Source organism: Heliconius melpomene, chromosome 4 (genome assembly GCF_056956725.1).
Source record: "Heliconius melpomene rosina isolate 202511_hmr_F chromosome 4, ASM5695672v1, whole genome shotgun sequence".
In the NCBI taxonomy this organism is placed as follows: Eukaryota; Metazoa; Arthropoda; class Insecta; order Lepidoptera; family Nymphalidae; genus Heliconius; species Heliconius melpomene.
The window spans coordinates 7,643,280-7,663,704 of NC_140392.1; the positions used below are offsets into that span (position 1 = coordinate 7,643,280).

At 32.9% G+C, this 20,425-nt stretch overlaps 1 protein-coding gene across 50 annotated transcripts in view; it reads left to right on the forward strand.

The window, feature by feature from the left end:
* The window catches only part of Tm1 (tropomyosin 1), a 30,274-nt gene extending 10,621 nt beyond the window's left edge, over window positions 1-19,653 (forward strand). For 2 of the 50 annotated variants that reach the window (XM_085208378.1, XM_085208353.1), the window contains 7 exons: window positions 4,122-4,255; window positions 5,986-6,103; window positions 7,086-7,156; window positions 9,739-9,814; window positions 10,302-10,364; window positions 12,685-12,754; window positions 18,407-19,653. In XM_085208378.1, coding sequence (XP_085064504.1) covers window positions 4,122-4,255; window positions 5,986-6,103; window positions 7,086-7,156; window positions 9,739-9,814; window positions 10,302-10,364; window positions 12,685-12,754; window positions 18,407-18,489 — 615 coding nt within the window. In that variant the 3' untranslated portion in view covers window positions 18,490-19,653. Of the gene's footprint in view, window positions 1-926; window positions 1,465-4,121; window positions 4,256-5,008; window positions 5,127-5,985; window positions 6,104-7,085; window positions 7,157-7,802; window positions 8,550-9,738; window positions 9,815-10,301; window positions 10,365-10,889; window positions 10,953-11,958; window positions 12,022-12,684; window positions 12,755-13,524; window positions 14,915-15,901; window positions 16,375-17,074; window positions 17,334-18,406 lie in introns of those variants that run through there. The other 48 variants (XM_085208365.1, XM_085208373.1, XM_085208380.1 and 45 more) reach the window with 45 other exon arrangements.
* The last annotated feature ends 772 nt before the right edge of the window (window positions 19,654-20,425 follow it).

A 20,425-nucleotide genomic window follows, 5' to 3' on the forward strand; every position in this document is an offset into this window, starting at 1 on the left:
TAGTAGAAAAATACGTATTACTTTAAATATTCTACTGTTGCTACGTAAATTAGGCAATTGTGCCGTAATTGACACGTCTCGTGTCCGACTAAACGTGATGAGTTTTTAGTTTTAAAATATTGCTGGATAGTACATTTTCACTATTAATATAGGTGTCGATTTGACAAAACTAAATGTGGCTTTGGTTTTCACCAAACAGCATGCAATGTTAATAAAGAAGCGGAATGTGGAGAGAATGATTTGTGTAACACTACTCTTTTATCATTCTTCAACATGCACCAACTCTATTAAAATATAAGGTTGTTTCATCTGTATTAAAATAAAATTTTACTAATAGTTAATAACAATAGTTTGCGATTCATAAAACAATTAGACTAGAGTTACTCAATAAATGTATTTAAAGCAAAGACAGTCTAAAGCAGACGCATACTTTCTAAATTACGTCATCCATGAATTTTGGCTTATTCGTGGTACACGTTCAACATTTTTCCACTGCTCAAACTTGTTGGACATTATTTAACTTGTTGGTTGTTACCAGACTTCCATGTATTTCAACTTAGTTTGCCAATTATTTCCTAGATGGCGCTGATTGGTGTAAACTGAGTTGTTAAATTAAATTACCTAATTTATTACATTAATTATGCTTATTTTTTTTTTTTTGGAACTATTCTCTTTGTACCATAAAATTTTATTATTGGAAGGTATTAAACGTAAATAGAACCCATTGACGATCAATATATAACATATTGATGAAGTAATTTTACAAAATAGTTCTCACAATTGTTATACAATTTTAAATGATCAAACTATCGTAACTTCCGCGGCTTTGTACGTGCCCTTTGAAGCGTTTCACCTATCCCAAATTTTTAATTTTCTTTTGAAAGGTTGTTTTGACCCCACAGGAAGTTACTTCTACAATCATTTGACAGGTGGTGCTAGTGTGTGCCGCACGGTCGAGTGTTTGTGACGTTTACCATTCTGGTTAAGTTTGCTGTCAAAGTAATCGTTCGTTGAATTATGTCCGATCTTGTTGCAATTTAATTTTTATTAAATACCAATTATCCTTGTCACTATTATTAATTGTTATCAGTTAAAAATCATTGCATTAAAAGGAACGTCATTAGTGTTGGTGACGATAAAGTTGCAGCGTCTAAGTCAGCGGCGGCCATTTTATTCGCCGGCAGTGTTCATTCGGGCCGTGGTATCTCCGCGATACGGACAGTAACGAACGGGGCACTCAGTTGGCATTTTCGCGACTAGGGCGAAGGTGTCTCTAGTTTTTAGCTTTTACACGTATTTAATTAAATAAAAGTGAGCAACATGACGACTAACATGCAGCAAGGAACCATTTTGGATGTACTAAAGAAGAAAATGCGTCAAACAAAAGAGGAAATGGAGAAATATAAGGACGAATGTGAGGAGTATCATAAACGATTACAAGTTGAAATAATGCGGAGAGAAGAAGTAAGATATGTGCTATATATTTGTGTAGTGTATCTGTGAAATTTTAATTTGTGTCGCGTTTTTTGTGTTAGAAATATCATTGTCCTGCCCTAAAAGTTATCAGTAGCCCTATAGAAGTAACATTACTATCTACCTATAGTGAGTAATGTCCGGCCATAGTTAGGTGTGCCGGCGACGTACGCATATTCACCTCTCTTTTCAATTCTTCTTTGCGGGATTCGTTAGAATGAGAGAGCGAATATGTTTTTTTATACTGCTACCGTGGTCTCTTCACTGAGAAATAGTGTTATTGAGAGAAAAAAAACGTGAATTGCAAATCCAATATCGGGATGAAGGAGTCGTTGGCTTGTTCTTAACATAGTTTAGCGGTAGCGGTACACGGCGTGTCAGTTTCAGTTATACGTAACAGGTTTGGTGCGTTGGAGGTCGCGTACCAGCCAGGCTTGTGCCACATGATGTGGACTGTGCACCCTTCAATGCATTCCTCTCGTTCGGAGCAGTACGGACGTCCCCGAAGGTTCGCGCCGGCGCCAGAAAGGCGTGTCCGATTTCTTGCCGTTATCGTCATATGACGTAATTTATAAGGCTGCAACGCTTAAACGTATTTTGCCAAAATTATTTAAACTGTACTTGTCGAATCTATTTATATATAATTCTTTAGGGAAAGAAATATTAAAATTTTGTAACGTCCTTAAAGATTCCAATTTCAAGTCATGTTCCTTTTTACACCAATGTAATACCTGTACGTTATCAGCTTTGGTGTTCGCGATAAGAAAAATGTTCACTCCAAGATTGTTTTGGATGTAAATCTAAGCTACGTAACGTTACACCTATTAATATTCGTCTTATATTTTGATAAGCATTAAAGTTAATGCTTCATTCTGCGATATATTATGTTCATTTACAACAAATGCGGATGAACTGAGAAGACACTTATAGCGTTTCGTAGGCGTGTACTAACATTAGAATATAACAGCATTGGTATAGAGGCCACAGGAGTACATTTTAATGTAATTATTCAAAGTCACGCACAATCGGCTAGTAGTATACAAAAAAAATGTCTCATTTAAATATTTCTAATATTCCTAGAAAGAAAGCTTAGCAACTATAGGTACGATAAAGAGTAGCTGCATTAACGATTTCTGTTAATGATAATATAATGAGGACAAATATTAGTAAGTTATGCAAAATATTGGTAGATGCTTTAAAAATATCGGAAACAGTTTAAAAATAACTATTAATAGCTTTACCGTTATGTAAAATATCCTCGGAATAATATAAAATAATCAAATTATATGTATTGTACATTTCAAAGGACTGCTTTTTGGTATTCGATGGCGTGACTATTGTTCGATCAATCAATAGCGCTAGTGCGATATAGAAAAAAATAATGAACACTGTAGGTACAGTACCCTCTTACAATACTAATCCATTACCTTGCCAACTGAAGTGTAACTTATAGAGAAGCCTTATAACGGAAAGCGGATCAGTTACTATAGGAAAATTACTTACATCTTTCCCCATGTTCGAAATTTCCATTAAGATAGACAAGGTTATTGACCCCTACAATTTAGAAGTAGCTAAGTTGTCATTAGTTAATATAGAATAACCTTAGACGCCGGGTTGAATATGTTCTGTGAAGTTCAAGGTGACTAGTCTGACTAGTCATGAATAGTATTATTTGATTACCACTTCACAGTTCAAGAAATATTGCTTCTACTTCAGTATCAAATGAGCTATACATTGCCGTATTATGTGGATTTAATTACACTAAACGCTAAGTTCAAAGTCGTTAATTTAATTATATTCAATCGGCAAATTGAACGTTCGAAATTCAAAAATGATAAATCTTCTCGTTGATAATATAATAAATTAGTCTGCGCATTAATAATAACACAGGATAGATGAGAAACTGGGACCAATCATTGAGAACTTCCTCGCAACAAGGACGAAAGTGATGTCAGAGTCATTCGCGTAGCCGTAGAATATAAATTGTATTCCTAGCGAAATACACCAAATGGTGGTTAATTCCTAACACGTATAATGTGACGACGTTTAACAATGCGGCACTGATGCGTAAGACATGGAACAATGTCAGTACCGAGAGTAGCATCTCTTCAAATTTTAGGACAATACGGTAAAAATCGGTAGAGCAACGGTAAATCACATGTTTGGCACATCACTAATGTTCAGTCGTCACGTCATTATTCCATATTTAGCTTTGATTTTTCAGTATGATTGTCATATTGAATTTGAAATTTATTGTAATAATTATTAGTTTTGGTTGGAATTGTCGTTACTTGGAATATAATGATTTCTCTACATTTGTTTATTAATTGCTAATTAATTAGTGATGTACTAATGTTGGAATTCCATTTACATTGGATTCACAGGAAATGCAAATCGGTACATTTATAGACGCTTATTTGGTAACGTGATGTCTGTCATTGTTTGTCATCGTCATATTCGGTATAAGTAGGTATTTGTTAGGAAATCTTTTAAGGAATGACACAAACTATTATTTAAACGTATATACATTTTATTTATAATTTCATTTGGAGAATTAAATATGACACGGTAATTTAAATTACTAACTCCTTACAGAATTTTTTTCTATGTTTTTTATGGATTTTTTTTAATGAAGCCCATCATTTTAGGCTGAATCCGAAGTTGCTGCGCTCAACCGACGCATCCAGCTCCTCGAAGAAGACTTGGAAAGGTCTGAGGAGCGTCTCGCCACCGCCACCGCTAAGTTGTCCGAGGCTAGCCAAGCTGCCGATGAATCGGAACGGTGAGTCGTTATTATTAACTGATAACAATTAAATTACAGTAAAAATAATTAATTAATTAAAGTTATTTTTATTTAGTCAAAACTTTCATGAATCTTTTTAGTCAATCGTAAAGTTTTCAGAATTGATTTATAGGAGTAGCCTAGTCTTTATGTTATATGACCCTTTGCGATATAAGTCTATTGACATTGAAATATAAGCCTGTTATTTGATATACATTTATACATTTATGACTGAACATACAGTTTATGTATAGTTTCCTATGTAATGATCATTATTAGAATTAACTTTCTAGTTAAAAGAATAATTTTGATTCATAATTATTTTAACTTCAGTCTTTATATAATTTTCTTTATTTATTTAAATATAACCTTATTTAGTTGTATATATATTTTTTTATAATTTCATTTCCATTAATTTGTAAAATTTCATGCATGAGTGTTCCTATCTAGTATATTTATAACCTCGTGTGTTTTCTAGCTGTACATTCATACTATTTTGTTCGCCATACTGCTTTTTGTTGTTTTAAATTTCATTTTCTTTGAGTTTTATTAAAAAAATCTTATATTTATTCTTATAATTATTGGTTTTTAGTTTCGTTGAAATAACCCTTAAGTATAATTTTTACTTTAAAAATTATTATATTAAAAAGTAAAATAATAATAATAAAATTTCAACGAAACTAAAAAAAAAACAAAAAAAACCATCAAATAGTGTATCGATAACATGCATGTGTTTGGCCCCGCACTAACCAGAATACGCAAGGCGTTGGAGAACCGAACCAACATGGAGGACGACCGCGTCGCGATACTGGAGGCGCAGCTCGCTCAGGCCAAACTCATTGCTGAGGAGTCAGACAAGAAATATGAAGAGGTGATTAGTGAACACTGCCATAGGTTGAGAAACGAGGAAGAGAAAGGCTTTGGGGTTGCTAATTTATTGTTCCATTTGTGGGTTTTGTTGAGTTTGCTTACTCATATATAATTTGTACTTAAAAATATACCCAAAAAGCAAGTACGTTTACTTGTTTTTAACAGAATGTGTAATTAATAAACGTATTTACATTTTCACTTACTTACTATTTTATCAAATTAACGGTACGTTCAGTTGTATCATATTATATCCAAAGGTTAGCAACCCTAATTAATTCCATACATGTGGCTATACGCGCTGCGATTCATGCTATCATCAATTCATTTATTCAACACGATAGCAAAAAATATTGCAAATCGCACCACAGATAAAACACGTTTCTTAACGTATGGCAACACATTAAACTAAATTTTGAAATCAGAAACTGTTTATCACCATCATTGGAACAAGAATATTCTTTCAAAACTCGTTTCTGATTTTAAATGGAATAAAATTTTTATTAAGATATTTCTGAGAAATCTTCATGAGTGTTTTAGTTTAAGTTTATAATATATTTGTATAAGAAAAAGCATTTTTAAAGTAAAATTTAATATATTTATGTTTACTTTTTATATAAACTACATTTAATATCCATGTTTAAAAATGCTCGTTCTTAATTTTAACCGTATTTTTCCACAGCGTTCAAGTAATTTGTCGCTTTAAACGTTTCTTGCCAATGTGTTCTTTGCATGTCTTCTAACTTGGGTTTCTCTTGAATCATCGTTATAGTATTCCAAAATATAATCTTTTCTAATCACAATCATCGACATAAAAAATCCATTTAGTGTCATTCGTTAATCGATATTATTATGGGATTCAGCGCAAGGAAGGTTTTGGAGAACAGGTCGTTGGCCGATGAAGAACGTATGGACGCTCTGGAGAACCAGCTCAAGGAGGCCAGGTTCCTCGCTGAGGAGGCTGACAAGAAATACGATGAGGTCCTTTGAGTTGTGTCGTTTTTGCATCTCCCTAAATCATAACCAGGCTATTATTCTGTTGTGAATATTTTTTCTGTTGTTTTATTAACAAAATTTCGCTATCGCAGCATTGATTTCTGTGTGTGTTTATGATGTTTTTCGGTCGACTCTAGACGTTTTCAAAGAAACAAATAAAATTACTGAAAAATTACCTACCCACTAACACGATAAAATGTTGAGTTGCCTTAAAAAGTAAAACTAATGTAACCATTTCGAGCTGACAATAATTTTTAATGTTTTCAAATTCATTTCCGTGGCATGATTTAATTATGCTATAAGAAGCAGGTTCCTAGTGATAAGATACTTAGGAATCGAGACGTTATCACTGATAAGATATATTATTAGCCTCACATTTCATTATTTCATATACAGTATTTTGCGAATCATCAAAAAAGTAACATGTGTTTAAAACAGATGGCTTCTCTATATTACTGTCCTAATTCCCCTGACATATGACCCTGTGTCAATTTTAAAAGTCGAGCCCAAAATGGAGACGTATCGTGCATGACCGTACGTTTCTTTTCCTTATAAGGGCAAGTCCATGCTTCGTGTATGTCGTTACATAAGTAATGTTTCCATATACGGATTCAGTTGCTTAACTTCCAAGTGAACCTCCGATACAACACGAGAGCGTTAACGGTTCATGGTACTGCCGTCTGCGTAACTTTCAGATGTGTTATAATTATTTATTATATGAACATTTTATTTTATTGCACATGAAGCTATAAGAAATTACTGAATGATTTTTTTTTGGGCTACTTGTTACCCAATATCTTGTAGTGACCTCTTAGTAACAGTTTATATAATTTTTAAAATATTGTGCAACTTAAATTGAAATACCCTTGTTTAATTTAAATATTATCTTTTTTTTATTTACTAGTAGCGTACCCTCGGTAGTGTAGTAGTGGATTAGCAGGTTTCTAAAACATTGTGATATCTTCAGGTGGCTCGTAAGCTGGCCATGGTTGAAGCTGACTTGGAGCGTGCGGAAGAACGCGCCGAAGCCGGCGAATCGTAGGTGTCTCATCAATTCCGCCGCGGGTTTCCTATCTAATCAATGTTACTTTGCACTGAAACATTTATGATGCAAACTTTAAAAAAATTTAAAAAGATCTAAAGATTAAAAATAAATTCTTTTGCGGTGTATCTGGTAACATCGAGTGATAGTGTGGTAAACCTGTGGCTTTGTTTTACAAGTTTTCTCGTTTTTTTTTTTTGCATGGTTGTTCATTTGCCTTTAATATTGCACCGTAATTCGTATTATCGATATCGATATTTAACATCGATTCGTTGCTGTTTTGCATGTCCACTCTAGGTCGTCGAGGAAGGTGAAATGGAGAAATTGCGCTAATTTCTTTCATCAGTCATGCGATTAACTGAGGTGTTGTCTTTTTAATTAATTGATATTGCATTACTATTAATTAAGTATGACGGAGAGTGATGCTTGCAAGAGTCGTCTCGTTGCAAGGATCATTTCTCCGTTTTAAACAAACAAGGGTTGCCCCATTTCATGGATATTTCTTACGCAATCTTAACTATCATGTCCGTGTGTCGACTAAATTTCTGTCCTTAGTGTGTGTATCATATTATGTTAAATAGTGTAGGGCGTAGGCTAGTCCGTGCCGGAGTATGTGTGGTATAGGGAAATTTTCGTTTTCAGATATGCACCGCATTACACCAGAATTACTGGCCGTATGCGTGCCGCACATATGCAAGCGCACACATCACATAACGATTATAATAACGCACTAGATAGCACTTAGATTTTATTTCGTTAATTTTTTTTATCAAACTAAATTTTAGTTTAAATGTTTTGGGACAACCCTCGTTTATATTTTTACTTACGTTCCGACGCCGCTCTCCGCTACCCGCTTTGTGAAAAACTTTTATTGTATTTTTTTATTTCGTGTCGCTTTATTTGCATTATCGAAGTGATGTCCGCGGAACAAGTATTAGAGGTGTATAATAATATTATGAGTAAAAAAAATCAACATTGATATCAAAAATTAGTGTTGAGCAAATATAAAATGTTGCAATTTAAAATTTATAATATCCATATCCTTGCCTATATCCCTCATCTCACTCCCAACAGATGAATTTTAAAACGCGAATACGTGTCACAACCACTGCACAGTCGTTTCGAAATCGATATGTATTCAAAAAAGTAAAAACCGATATACTTAACGAAATTGCATAATTTTTCACCATTGCACATTCTATATAAAATGAATTTTAAAAAAGCACAATACACATGTGTTTGTATACATAAATGCACGAAGTGGAGAGCGGCGGCGTAGTGTGTGTGTGCGTGCGTGTACTAACGCTGGCGGCGGTAGGTGGCGCGCAAGCTCGTGCTGATGGAGCAGGACCTCGAGCGGGCCGAGGAGAGGGCTGAGCAAAGCGAGTGGTAAGATCTAAACACCTAACAAACATAGGTCGATAAAGTGTCGATTATCCGAACGTCCGATCAACCGAATTACCGCTTATTCGAACTGCTGCTGCTAAATCGTGTGGTCTTAGTGCATTATAATTAAGTAATAAATAAGTTTTTAAGACATTTATATGTAGTATTTTTGCTATATTACTACACTACTATCCATGTGGATAAATGGCTGAAAACAGTTCGATTGTTCGAAGTAAGCTATAACTAATAAGTTCGGATAATCGACGCTCTACTTTTATTGAATGGCAATAGAGTCTAATACACAGAATGTAATAGTAGTAGTTTTTTTCGATCGAAAATATGACCATCATTAAAGAACCCAAAATAATAATAATAATAGTTTTAATTTTTTATTTTTTTAAATCGACAAAATTTAAACGGATTTAGGAATAGCACAACACTATACTTGCTTACGTATGCTTTAATTTTCCGTCTCTGCCAAGATGCATACTGTTTATATGACAATATTCTATATTTAATTCGAAATGTCTATAGAATTGATATCTTGGCGAGACATCTACATTATTGACAACATATTTCCCCAAATTCTTATATTATGACGTTAAAAGAAATTAAGATCTCTTCTATTTGGGAACAAATAAATCGTCAATAATAGTTGATACAGAGACAACAATATTATTTATTTACCCAAACAACTTGCCAAGAGTTTATTATCTGTTTACACATGATATTGTCGTCTGTGTTCTAAATATTTGGAATTATTTTCCTATTGATTATATTATTATATTATAATGCTATAATTACCTTTTTTTTGGTTTTGCATGGATTTTCGATAGTTTTTATTACGATATAACACTTAGTTATGGCACCTCTCAACAAGAATTTATTCGTAACCAGCATGATCGTGCCTAGTATTGTTAAGTGCACTATTTTTAATTTTAAATTGATAACTATTTAGGTCATCCAATGATTCATTTTATCGATGAATAAAGGCCAATGTCCAAGTCATTTGTTGTAAATAAGGGCCAAGTTCTAAATTTTATTAAGTACTTACTACACTCAGTTTATTGTTAAAGTATTTATTATTTATGAAATTATGTTAATTCTGATTAAACCAAACTTTTGATGCGGTAGTTTTAATGATATTTATTTTTAATTATGGATGAAATTAAGTGTTCACGTGTAATTGCAGCAAAATCGTCGAGCTTGAAGAGGAACTCCGCGTTGTCGGTAACAACCTGAAATCCCTGGAAGTCTCTGAGGAAAAGGTATGTTTGGAAAATTTCATTTACATTAACTCGGCTAGATTCAATAAATATGAACAATGAGCTAGGAATGCTAATAATCATGAGATTCAATTCTATGATAAAATTTTATTACTAGGGTTAAGTGACAAATTATGATGCACCAACCAAATTCTTCTTCATTTTTTGCTAAGAAGTTAAAAGTGTAACAGAATATATTTAATTTTCCTAAATATTTTCATACAGTGCCATTTGTACTTTTGTATGTAGATTATAACTGATAAGTAGGATGATGTGTTTTCATTTTTTTTTCAGCAATTTATATAGGATACATGATTTCACCGCAAAATAGTTTTTGGTAATTCTTCAATGTAACTTCTTACTTTTACTTTTTGGCTTTTTTTCAACTTAATTATATTTTACTATTTTTTTATATTGTAAAAGCCTAAATAAATAAAATGATAATAAGTTACATTTTCAAACAGAACAATAATTAGTATAATTGTAACAGGCCAACCAACGCGAGGAGGAGTACAAAAACCAAATCAAAACTCTCACGACCCGCCTAAAGGAGGTGTGAAATGAACGCGATCGGTTCATATGAGTGTTTTGTACGCTTGTACGCGCACACCCTTTAGTGATGGGCGCACTCGATTAATTACCGATTTAATTTGATTTATTGGATTGTCGTTAATCGATTTTTCTTTAATATTGGAAATTAAATAAAAGATCATTATTTTTGTTATTTTTATAATTAATCGAGTATGTCCCAGTAGTGCGACTATTGCCGTTTTCCTCTTTTAATTTCGATTCCATTTTAGATGTTGTTTCCTTTAACAGTTATGATGTTGTTGAGTTTTAATTCTAATCTTCGTACAAGTATCTCACAGTGGCACAGTATTTTGTGTAAACAGTGACGGATTTAGTAAAGAGCTGCTAAAAAAAACGTACTTTATATCTATGGATTAATTTATTAATGACCTAAATTTAAATAATAATTACTTTTAATAAATCCGTTGCCGGTCACTGTAGGATACTGCATGGAGTTTTATTTTCGTTTTCGCTGTTTTTGTGTACCGTTAACCTAAAATAATCACAGGCGACACAAAGAGAAGAATCGTTGGAGGATCAGGTGCATCTCCTCGACGCTCAACTCAAAGAGGTAACACGAAGGAAACCAAGGAACCTCGTAGATAGGACTGGTTGCGGTTTTAGTCTCGATTCATGCTCATGTGTGTTTGGTGAAGGAGATCCTCTTTACTGCTCCAATATAGAAAAGTAGCGATGTTACGTAAATTATAATTTTATAATAACTAGAATATCAATTGACGCGTACAAAACGTGTTACCATAGTAACTTGTATGTCAGTCTATACAAAAGTGTATATTGTCAAACATATGGTAATATGTGCTATATTTTTTTATTTATTTAATGTCTTTTATTTTAAAAAATATTGCAATTATTTAAAAAAAAATACTTCATACTCATCGTCCGCAAATTTTTTTCGTAAAAAGAGGTCAAAGTCTTTGCTTATAAAATTGTAATTATTTTTGTATATATTGTGGATTGTTGTATAAGGGCATGAGGATCTTTTTCCCTGGTGCAGGTTCGTTTAGTCCAGTTGGCTGAGGTTGGTGCTTCATCTATGTATCTTTAAAGCGGTCTTTTGTCCTCTAGTATATATATACCTGTGTATTAATTTACTTCTTTATTTATTATTTATCATGTATGTATTACTTTGCGGCTGTGTTGTGATTGAACGTTTGTGGGTTATATTTAGTTGTAGTAGCTCCCTGAAGTTTGATTTTATGCTTATCGTAGATTTGGGTCAATGCTTTATTTTCCCCTTATGATTTATTATATTTTTTATATTTTTTCCCTATATTCTGTATTTTTTACAAGATCTCCTTATAAATAAATATTCTCAATTACTTGTCTTATATTTAACATAACACTTATGTTGATTCCGTAAAAAAATTCTGCTTGTAAATGTTTAATTATGGTATTTTCCTTCTTTCCCAATGGCGGGATTTTTCCTATATAGTAATCCATTTACTATCCATTTCTGTTTAATAATCGATGTCAAATCGATCTGTTAGTATCGTAAAGTCACAACACGGTCAGCAAGCCCGCTGGCTTGTCACTTGTGTAATGAGTCTGTGTGCCAGGCGATGGCGTCCCGCGAACACGTCGAGGATAAGATACACAGCCTCTCGCAGAAATTGACGCAAGTAAGTCCCCCTCTCCTTGGGGGCTTTGGTCACAGTTTCACACTTATGTTTAGATTATTTTTATTTGGAAATACAAAATAAAGATAATCTAATAAATTTTAGAAATATGATTCATAGAAGTTTTATCTATAAAAGTGTTAGTATGAAAAAACAATTATACTGTGACTAAAGCTACCCTTTTCGCATTACACATTCCTATAATTATTATTCGTTTATATATTTGTATTTAAGTAAGGTGAAGGTTTATTATTCAGTTGTAGCGTCACTTCAGCACAATGCTGCTTTTTGGTAAAGGTAAATTGCATGGAATGGAACGCTTTACATTTTACTGTGTAATATTTAGATTTTTGTGCTAAAAGTGTGTATATTTGTTTTTGTTTCTTAATATTAAAACGTTTTTTTTTAAATATTGGATATAAATTAATTCTTTATTTCTTTGATAGAAAATTTTCATTAAAAATTTGATTAAAATAACCTTTTTAAAGTAAATGTTGCATGAATTGGTAAAAATAACGAAACAGTCTATTTTCTTTATAATGTAAAATTACATTGTAAGAACTGGTTTTTAATACAAATGTATATACCTACTTTAACTAAAAATTAAAAAGAAAATAGGCTGTTTACTTAAAGATTGTATATTAAAATGTTGTCAAACTATTCCAGGCTGAAGCTCGCGCTGAATTCGCTGAGCGCTCTGTCCAGAAACTCCAGAAGGAGGTCGACAGGCTTGAAGGTAATATTATTTCCCTAATAATCAGATACCACATCAAAAATATTTATTTTATATTGAAATTGAGTGAACCAAACATGATAATATGTAAAACAGTAAATTGCTTCGAGTACGCTAAGAAATGTGTTCTAAAAGGAAATAAAATGTATAATCATTTAATGATAGTGTTCAAGGTTCTCCAGATAAGTGTTTTATCCAGCAGTCGGTTAAGTGTACGATTCAGATTATCTCTAAAGTCAAGTTGTAACAAAATGACATATGAATAACCAAAGCTTTGACATGAACGCACTGAAGCCATCAGCCATCAAGCTGTTTTTGAGTTTCAATGCTGTACTACAGATTTGTCAGCTTATTTACTTTCATTGCGCTATGATTCTAGCTTAATTTATATATTTTTTTTTCTTATTTTCATAGTAACATACTTAGTTTTAATTAATCAATTGGGAAAATACATTCTGACATACTTTTTTTTTTCACTTTGATATATTTTTCCAGTTGTGATTTTGTTTATTTGTCAGCATGGAGTTTTTAAATGTTCCGCTAGAAAGCCCGAACTGTTGTAGATTTATTGTCAGTGACTTTTGCATGGTTTTTAATTAAATGTTTTTTTTGTTTTAACCCGTCGGTTTAACATTCTCGATATTGGGACGATCCAAGATGATTCTAAAGATCATATTAACGAAAATTACACGAAGGTCCAAGTTTTTATCGGCCAATATCGAGATTGTGAATCGATTCATGTGGTTCTGAACGTCGCGCGTACCAACTTCCAGACGACCTGGTGGGCGAGCGTGAAAAGAGCAAAGTGCTGCAGGAGGAGATGGAGGCCACGCTCCACGACATACAGAACATGTGAACTAGTACACCCCATCCCCCACTCCCTCTCCCCCTACCGCCCTCCCCCGCCCGCCACACTACGCCCTGTGAATGTCACACGCACCTCTGGGGCTGCCAGATCTTGTCTTAATAATGTAATTAAATAGAGATAAAGATTAAAAAAAATTTGCTAAATGATGTATCCTGCATATAGCAGGGTAAGCGGAAGGGACCTCCGTTCCCAATGCATAACCCAATTATAGAGACATTGCGTATTTTCTTACCAGAGCGAGGAAATGGTAATAATTCACAATATATTTAGACGAGAGATTTAGAGAGATCTGACAACCCCGGGCTGCTCTCCGAATGACGCTTGTCAAATGTGACAGCTGTCAATGCGACAATATGGCTTAGGCGCGCTTTTTGTGTCATTTTTTTTATTTATTAACTATGCTTTGATTCTTATTTTTTGATACGTATATTTGTATTAGCCGTGTAGTGAAGCGGGCGGGCGACTAGATGTTACTAAATGTAAAGTAATTGCCAGCTGTCTTTTTTATTTTAATATGTAACGTCATATCGAGTGTTCGCTACGACACACTGCCATGTGCAATTTTTTTTATTTAAATCTGCTACACAAATTACTATTTTTTATGTCCCGAACGAGAGTTTAAGTTTATATCTTTATTTCTTAGTATTGTCAAAATGAAAGATTAGTCGCGATTAATCGTATCTATGTTTTATTAATGTTAGGGATTTTCTACATTCCACCATTGGGACCAAAAATGAGTCGTTAATATTATATTAATCAAATTAAAATTAATTGCACTGAAAAGACATGAAGAAACGACATTCCTGTAACTATTCCGATTTGGGTGAATATTTACTGTTAATGTATCGGGATGTGCACTGTTTGCGATTTATTATGAACTTTTATATATTTACTTAAAGATAGGAAAGAGATTAGTTAAATAATTTTATTTAATGAGTGATGGTAACACGTATTATGATATTTATGAGTATATGCTTGATATGGATTTGATATATTTCTATATGTGTGTCATAATTTCTGTCAGTAATTTTTGATGAAAACAAAATAAAAAAAATATATAAATAATGACAACGTTTTCTTATGAAGCTGGCAATTAAATCCCCGATACATATATCGGGTTATTCGCGTAATGTTAAAAAAAAATGTAATTTAAAATCGATCGAGGGTAATGCGTCTTTTTTTTTTAAATGTTATCGATTAATGAATTGATAGATAAGTACGTGAGAAATAAATTAATGATTTTTAAGAATATTCTAACACAAGTGTTTATAAATATATTATATTATTATTTTTAACCCGTTGTGTTTTTACTAATTTGTCTTGCACCCATCACTATCCTTATAAAAAAAATTCCACCAGCTATACTTGAAAACCATCCATATTATACATTTTATGTGTAATTTCATTTATGTTAATAAAAACCAAATCAAATAAAAAATTAATAAATATGAAATTAATAAATCGAACAGCTCATAAATTTAAAAACAATCAACCATTGTAAATATCACCATTTATCGAAGCAAAGAACATAAAAACTCCTTTGTATTGTAACGAAGTGTGAACGCATGCGTTTTAAAAGAAGTTAGTATGAATTATGGGGTCCAAGAATAATTGTTTAAGAATGAAGAGAGATATTAATTCTTATACAATGTCGAAGCATGGAATTGCTAACATTTCACATAATATATGGATCCATCAAAAGATAAATCCATTTAAACATAAGTAGAGAAAACTAAATGCATGATAACTTGCAAATGTGGCCTATTGTAGAAGATAATTTTCCAAAAACCGGTGTTCCATTCTACAAGAATGACGTGACAAAAAAATGTGTATAACACGCATGAACTTGCACCTAGTTCCGGAGGATGATTTTGACCCACTAGAAAATAGAAAAGCATGGAGAAATCTAGAAGATAACTTACTGGTGTTGCCAGAAACAATGCAGCAAAAATCCCAGAGAAGACAACAGGAATATTGCAGATCAGATTTATTGGGTTTCTACGCGCACGATAATCGCACGTGTTATAGAATCGCTAAAATCAATTCTTAAACAATCGTTAAAATTAGTTTCCAAATTTAAAATTTGTAATTAATTCGTAACAAAATCGAATAAAATGAGGCTGGCAACACTATTCCTGACCCTATAGACAAATATATAACGAGGCATGAATACGGCCGTGTTAACGCATGACCACACACGTTTACGTACCGGTGAAACCAATTCAGAAGGTCACTAACACACGACACAAATTCAAGACCCCTGACCGGCATACCTGATGCAGATGACCTGATCAACGCAAAGGAGCAGTTCAATGACATCGGTGACGACATCGACGACACAGTCGTGGAGTTGATCCCAGGCGTGGAGATGACGGAGAAACAAGTTGAAAATGCGAAGAAAGCCCTCGAGAAAAAAATGAACGCTCCTCCTCCACCACCGCCCAAGGAGCCCTCTCCTCCTCCTCCACCACCACCAAAGGAGCCCACTCCCCCGCCACCACCCCCGAAAGAGCCCACTCCTCCCCCCAAGGAGCCCACACCTCCCCCCAAAGAACCAACCCCTCCCCCGCAGGGTGAATCCGCTCCCGCCGCCGAGCCTGCTCCTGAAGCCGCTGAATAATTACTACCTATATAATTAGTCTAACATAAAGCGTGCACCCGAAATTCCCCCACTCCTTGAGTACAATTTTCCCATCAGAAAATGTATTATATAAAAATTTAACTAAATAAACAGCGAATATCTTAGCTGGTGGAATAGAGTTTCAATATACCTCAGTCGTGTGAACCTAACGAGCATGCGAGTGTCGTAACGAACTAACAAATGAAAGTGTGACGCGACTGATCGTCGGTCTTCGCAGACGATCTGATCGCCGGCAAGGAGCTTTTAGACGAAATGGGAAAGGAGTTGGACGTCACGTTCATGGAGTTTGGAATACCACGCGACCTGGGGCGAGTCTGCGACCGCTGCACATGCTGCCACTGATCATCTAATCACTTCTAACGTTTGTCTGCCGCTTTTCATGTGCATTTATCAGTAAAAAGTATTCAACAATGTCTATCTTTCGTTTCCCCATCGACCAAGTACCGGCGGCTGCCAATGCTTCTCAAATTGCATGTATTGAAAGTGCCAAAAAAACTATTTTACGCCAGTCTTAAGGCTACTTAGCGAAAACGACGCATGGCTTCGGAATAACTAGGATCGCAACATGTAAGCGTTTTTAATACTTTTAACGGTAAATGCTGCTAAAACTTGACTTAAAGGGAGTTTAGTTAAATTGTAATATAGTATTCCTAAAAACATATATAATATTTTTTTATCATTCATTCTTAAAAAGACAATTTTTTAAAAATAAATAATTGGGGCTAAATTTCGTTTGAAAATCCTGGTATATTATTTCACTTTTAAAATTAATATAAAAAATACATATGACTAAGTCTATATTGGAAATGCACAGACGAACTTGTCGCCGAAAAGGAGAAGTACAAGGACATTGGAGACGATCTGGACACCGCCTTCGTGGAACTCATTCTCAAGGAATAAGCTGGACTTTCCCACTACCTTTTTCCTTACCGGTGCGACCACCAGCCCACTCTTACACACTATTTATGTATAGATATATTTTATTTAATATTTTATACTTAAAATACACACATCTTATTATTTAGGGCGGTATTTATTTTCAATTATTTAAAATAAATAATTTATTATTGTAAGTTTTCGTTTTATTTTTATCCTGTGCTTGTTTTTTTATTAAGTTTCAGAAGCTTTGTATTTTACGATTTGGCGCCATTTTACTATATTTTTTTCATATATATAATTATATTTTTTAAGTAAATTCAAAAGACATTTTGCATGTAGCTTATTATTAGTTTTAGCCATGTAGACAATTTTACGCATAAAATAGCAACGAGAACAAAATATTGTTTTTATATGATATAAATTAAGTTTTTCACGATACCGTCAAATATTTAATACAGCATTAGGTCTCGTTGCTTTTTACTTAATCTGTTTTATGCTAGAAGATATTGAATATACATTCAATAGAACAAGCCTTTAAAAGCGCTATCACAAATTACTACATTTATTTTTTGAATCCTTTTTTTTTCTTAATGCATGTTAATGATATTTTTAAAAACGAATCTTGAACGAAAATAATATCTTTATAATATAAATTTTGATTAAAATTTTTGTCGAGTTTACTATTAGGTATAGGTAGTATGAGCTTTTTGATCAAATTTTTGTACTGTTAGATAACAAAAATTTTTAGAATACTAATATTTTTATATGATAAAAAGTACTTTTTGATTGGCCAACAAATAATGCTGGAAAATATGTGTACAAATGTTTATGTTAGAGGTCAACAAAAATATCAAATTTAATAAATAAACGATATCACTTACAGTGATAAGGCCGCCCTTGCGCTATGTTAAAATACTATAATTCTCATAGACCTTTGTGCAATAAAGTGTTTTTGATTTGATTTGATATCGTTATGAACAATAATAGGATTTTAAAAATAACTTAACTTACTAACTTGTCACCTTTCACTTTTATATAGGAAAAATATTAACTATTACTCCGCATCTTATTTTATTAGGTACATATATTAAAGATCTAAAAAAAAAATTCTCTTTAGTGGCGACTTTCTTTTTAATTACGATAAGTTCCTAAATTTATATTTATTCATGTTATTATTCACTTAATGTTGGTACTTTATATTTGTTGATGTAACCAATTAACTAATCACTAACCTTGTAGTTAAACTAACAACTAACATTTCTGGCAGATGAAGTTGTTGAAGAAAGAAGTAAGTACAAAGCTATCGCCGAGGAGGTGGACCAGACATTTGCGGACCTATCGGGATATTAGTCTGACGCGACAGTGCCGCCATCTTGAGAGAAAAAATTTAATGGCGGGAAAACTGCTTTTGTATAATTTGCGTATAGCACACGAAAATAAACGTTTTCGATGACTGTATTTCGAATAAGTTTAGTTAATCGTATTTTATTTAACTCTAGTTTTTGTGGTACCAGTTGCAAACTGTACAAAGACGATGTTCAAGATGTCTTGTAACACTTTCGTGCCTTTAAAATATATGTCATGAAAGTTTAACTGATATAATTTGTAAAACATTAGTGCTAGTGTTAACGTATCATTTGTAATTCCAAGTTAAATTATAAAATTAATCTTTGAAAACATTCCAGTTTGTAAGTAAAAAATATGTTGATATTTTTTGCCCAAAATATTAATTATGTGGCTATTCTGTGCGACTAGCTGCTAAAGTAAGGCTTCTGAGGAAATCGCTCACCTTTAGCTCAACGCGCTTTTTAGTACAGCTGCAAAAATGATGTTATTAGAGTGAAAATTAAAATTGTAAAAGAGTTATGTAAAAAGTACGTACCTATATAAAGTATAAATTTTATAACAGTTTTTATAATTAGAACACTGCCGTTGCTGTATTGTATCGAATGGAAATCGAAAAAAAATTGCTTTTATTATACATATTTACCCAATTTCAATTCCAATATATTCTTATGAATATATATCAAGATTAGATTAATTACTAAAAATCATTTGATCTGTACTAAATTGAATGTAAAATTCAGAAATTTTGTATCGAATATTATTATATTATTACATTGAGTAGATTTTCTATATTTCAGTCCGTAACAGGTTTTTTATTAGGTAAGTGTATAAAATTTGTACAATAGCAATAATCATATCTAAATACAGAAAGAGCTCTCTGGAATAATTCTAGTACACGAATTATTCCTATCGAAGTTTTCTAGTAATTATTTTCTATACGAATATAACAATTTTATACAGTTATCTATTCTGTGTACTATTTTGTCTATTTATAAACATTGCGGGTTATGTACAGCTTCATTCACTCATACGTTTAGTACTGGCCACCTGGCCTGGGCGCCTGTGGGCCACGACTGCTTAGTTCCATTATATTAGCTTTTCTTATCTACGAATGTCAAAAGCTTCAATTACCTGTTTCATTCAGATAAATATACGTTTATATATAAATGTTATTGTTTATTTTGCAAACTTTCCCTAAAGCACAATTTTTTGTTTTTTTACATTTAAGATTGTTTTTTTTATTTTCAACAATTTCTGTGTTAATGGATTAATATTTAATGAAGTAATTATTAATAGAGGAGTCTCATGGTCATTTTTCGAATCAATTTAAACACGTTAAGTAGATGCATATTTTAAGAGACAACAAAAGCTAAATATGTTATTCCCTCTGTCTGTTGGTTCGCTTTTTACTCAAGAACTACGAACGAGGGATTTTGATAATTATTTGTTTTATAACATACCTATTGTTGTATAGCTATGCGTCCTCGAAAACATGTAGGCTACAATTGAAAGACTAAACGATGTTAACGATGTTAGCCGTATCATTCCTTCAGTTCACAATTCTTGTAATACTTATATTAGGTATCAGGCTTTATCCTAACGCACTAACTACTATCCTTAGAAAAAGTTGGTCAGTATGATGATGTGCCCTTAGGAAAAACGATTCGTGCTCAATAAGTACTTTTGGTGACGTTAGGAAAATGAAGCACTAGACTAGAACACCTTACGTAAAATATGAGGACTGTGAAGGAGCTTTGAGTTTTTGGCATTTAGAACAATATATTTCATTTAAAAGGTTATAATAGGATTAATGATTCTTCTAAAGGAAATCACGCACAATAAATGGAAATAGTATGCAAAGAATCGGTTGAAAGTGGGGAACAAAGGGTCTCAAAAATAGGTCCCCTCTGTCTACGCTGAAAAAAAAACAATAAAAATA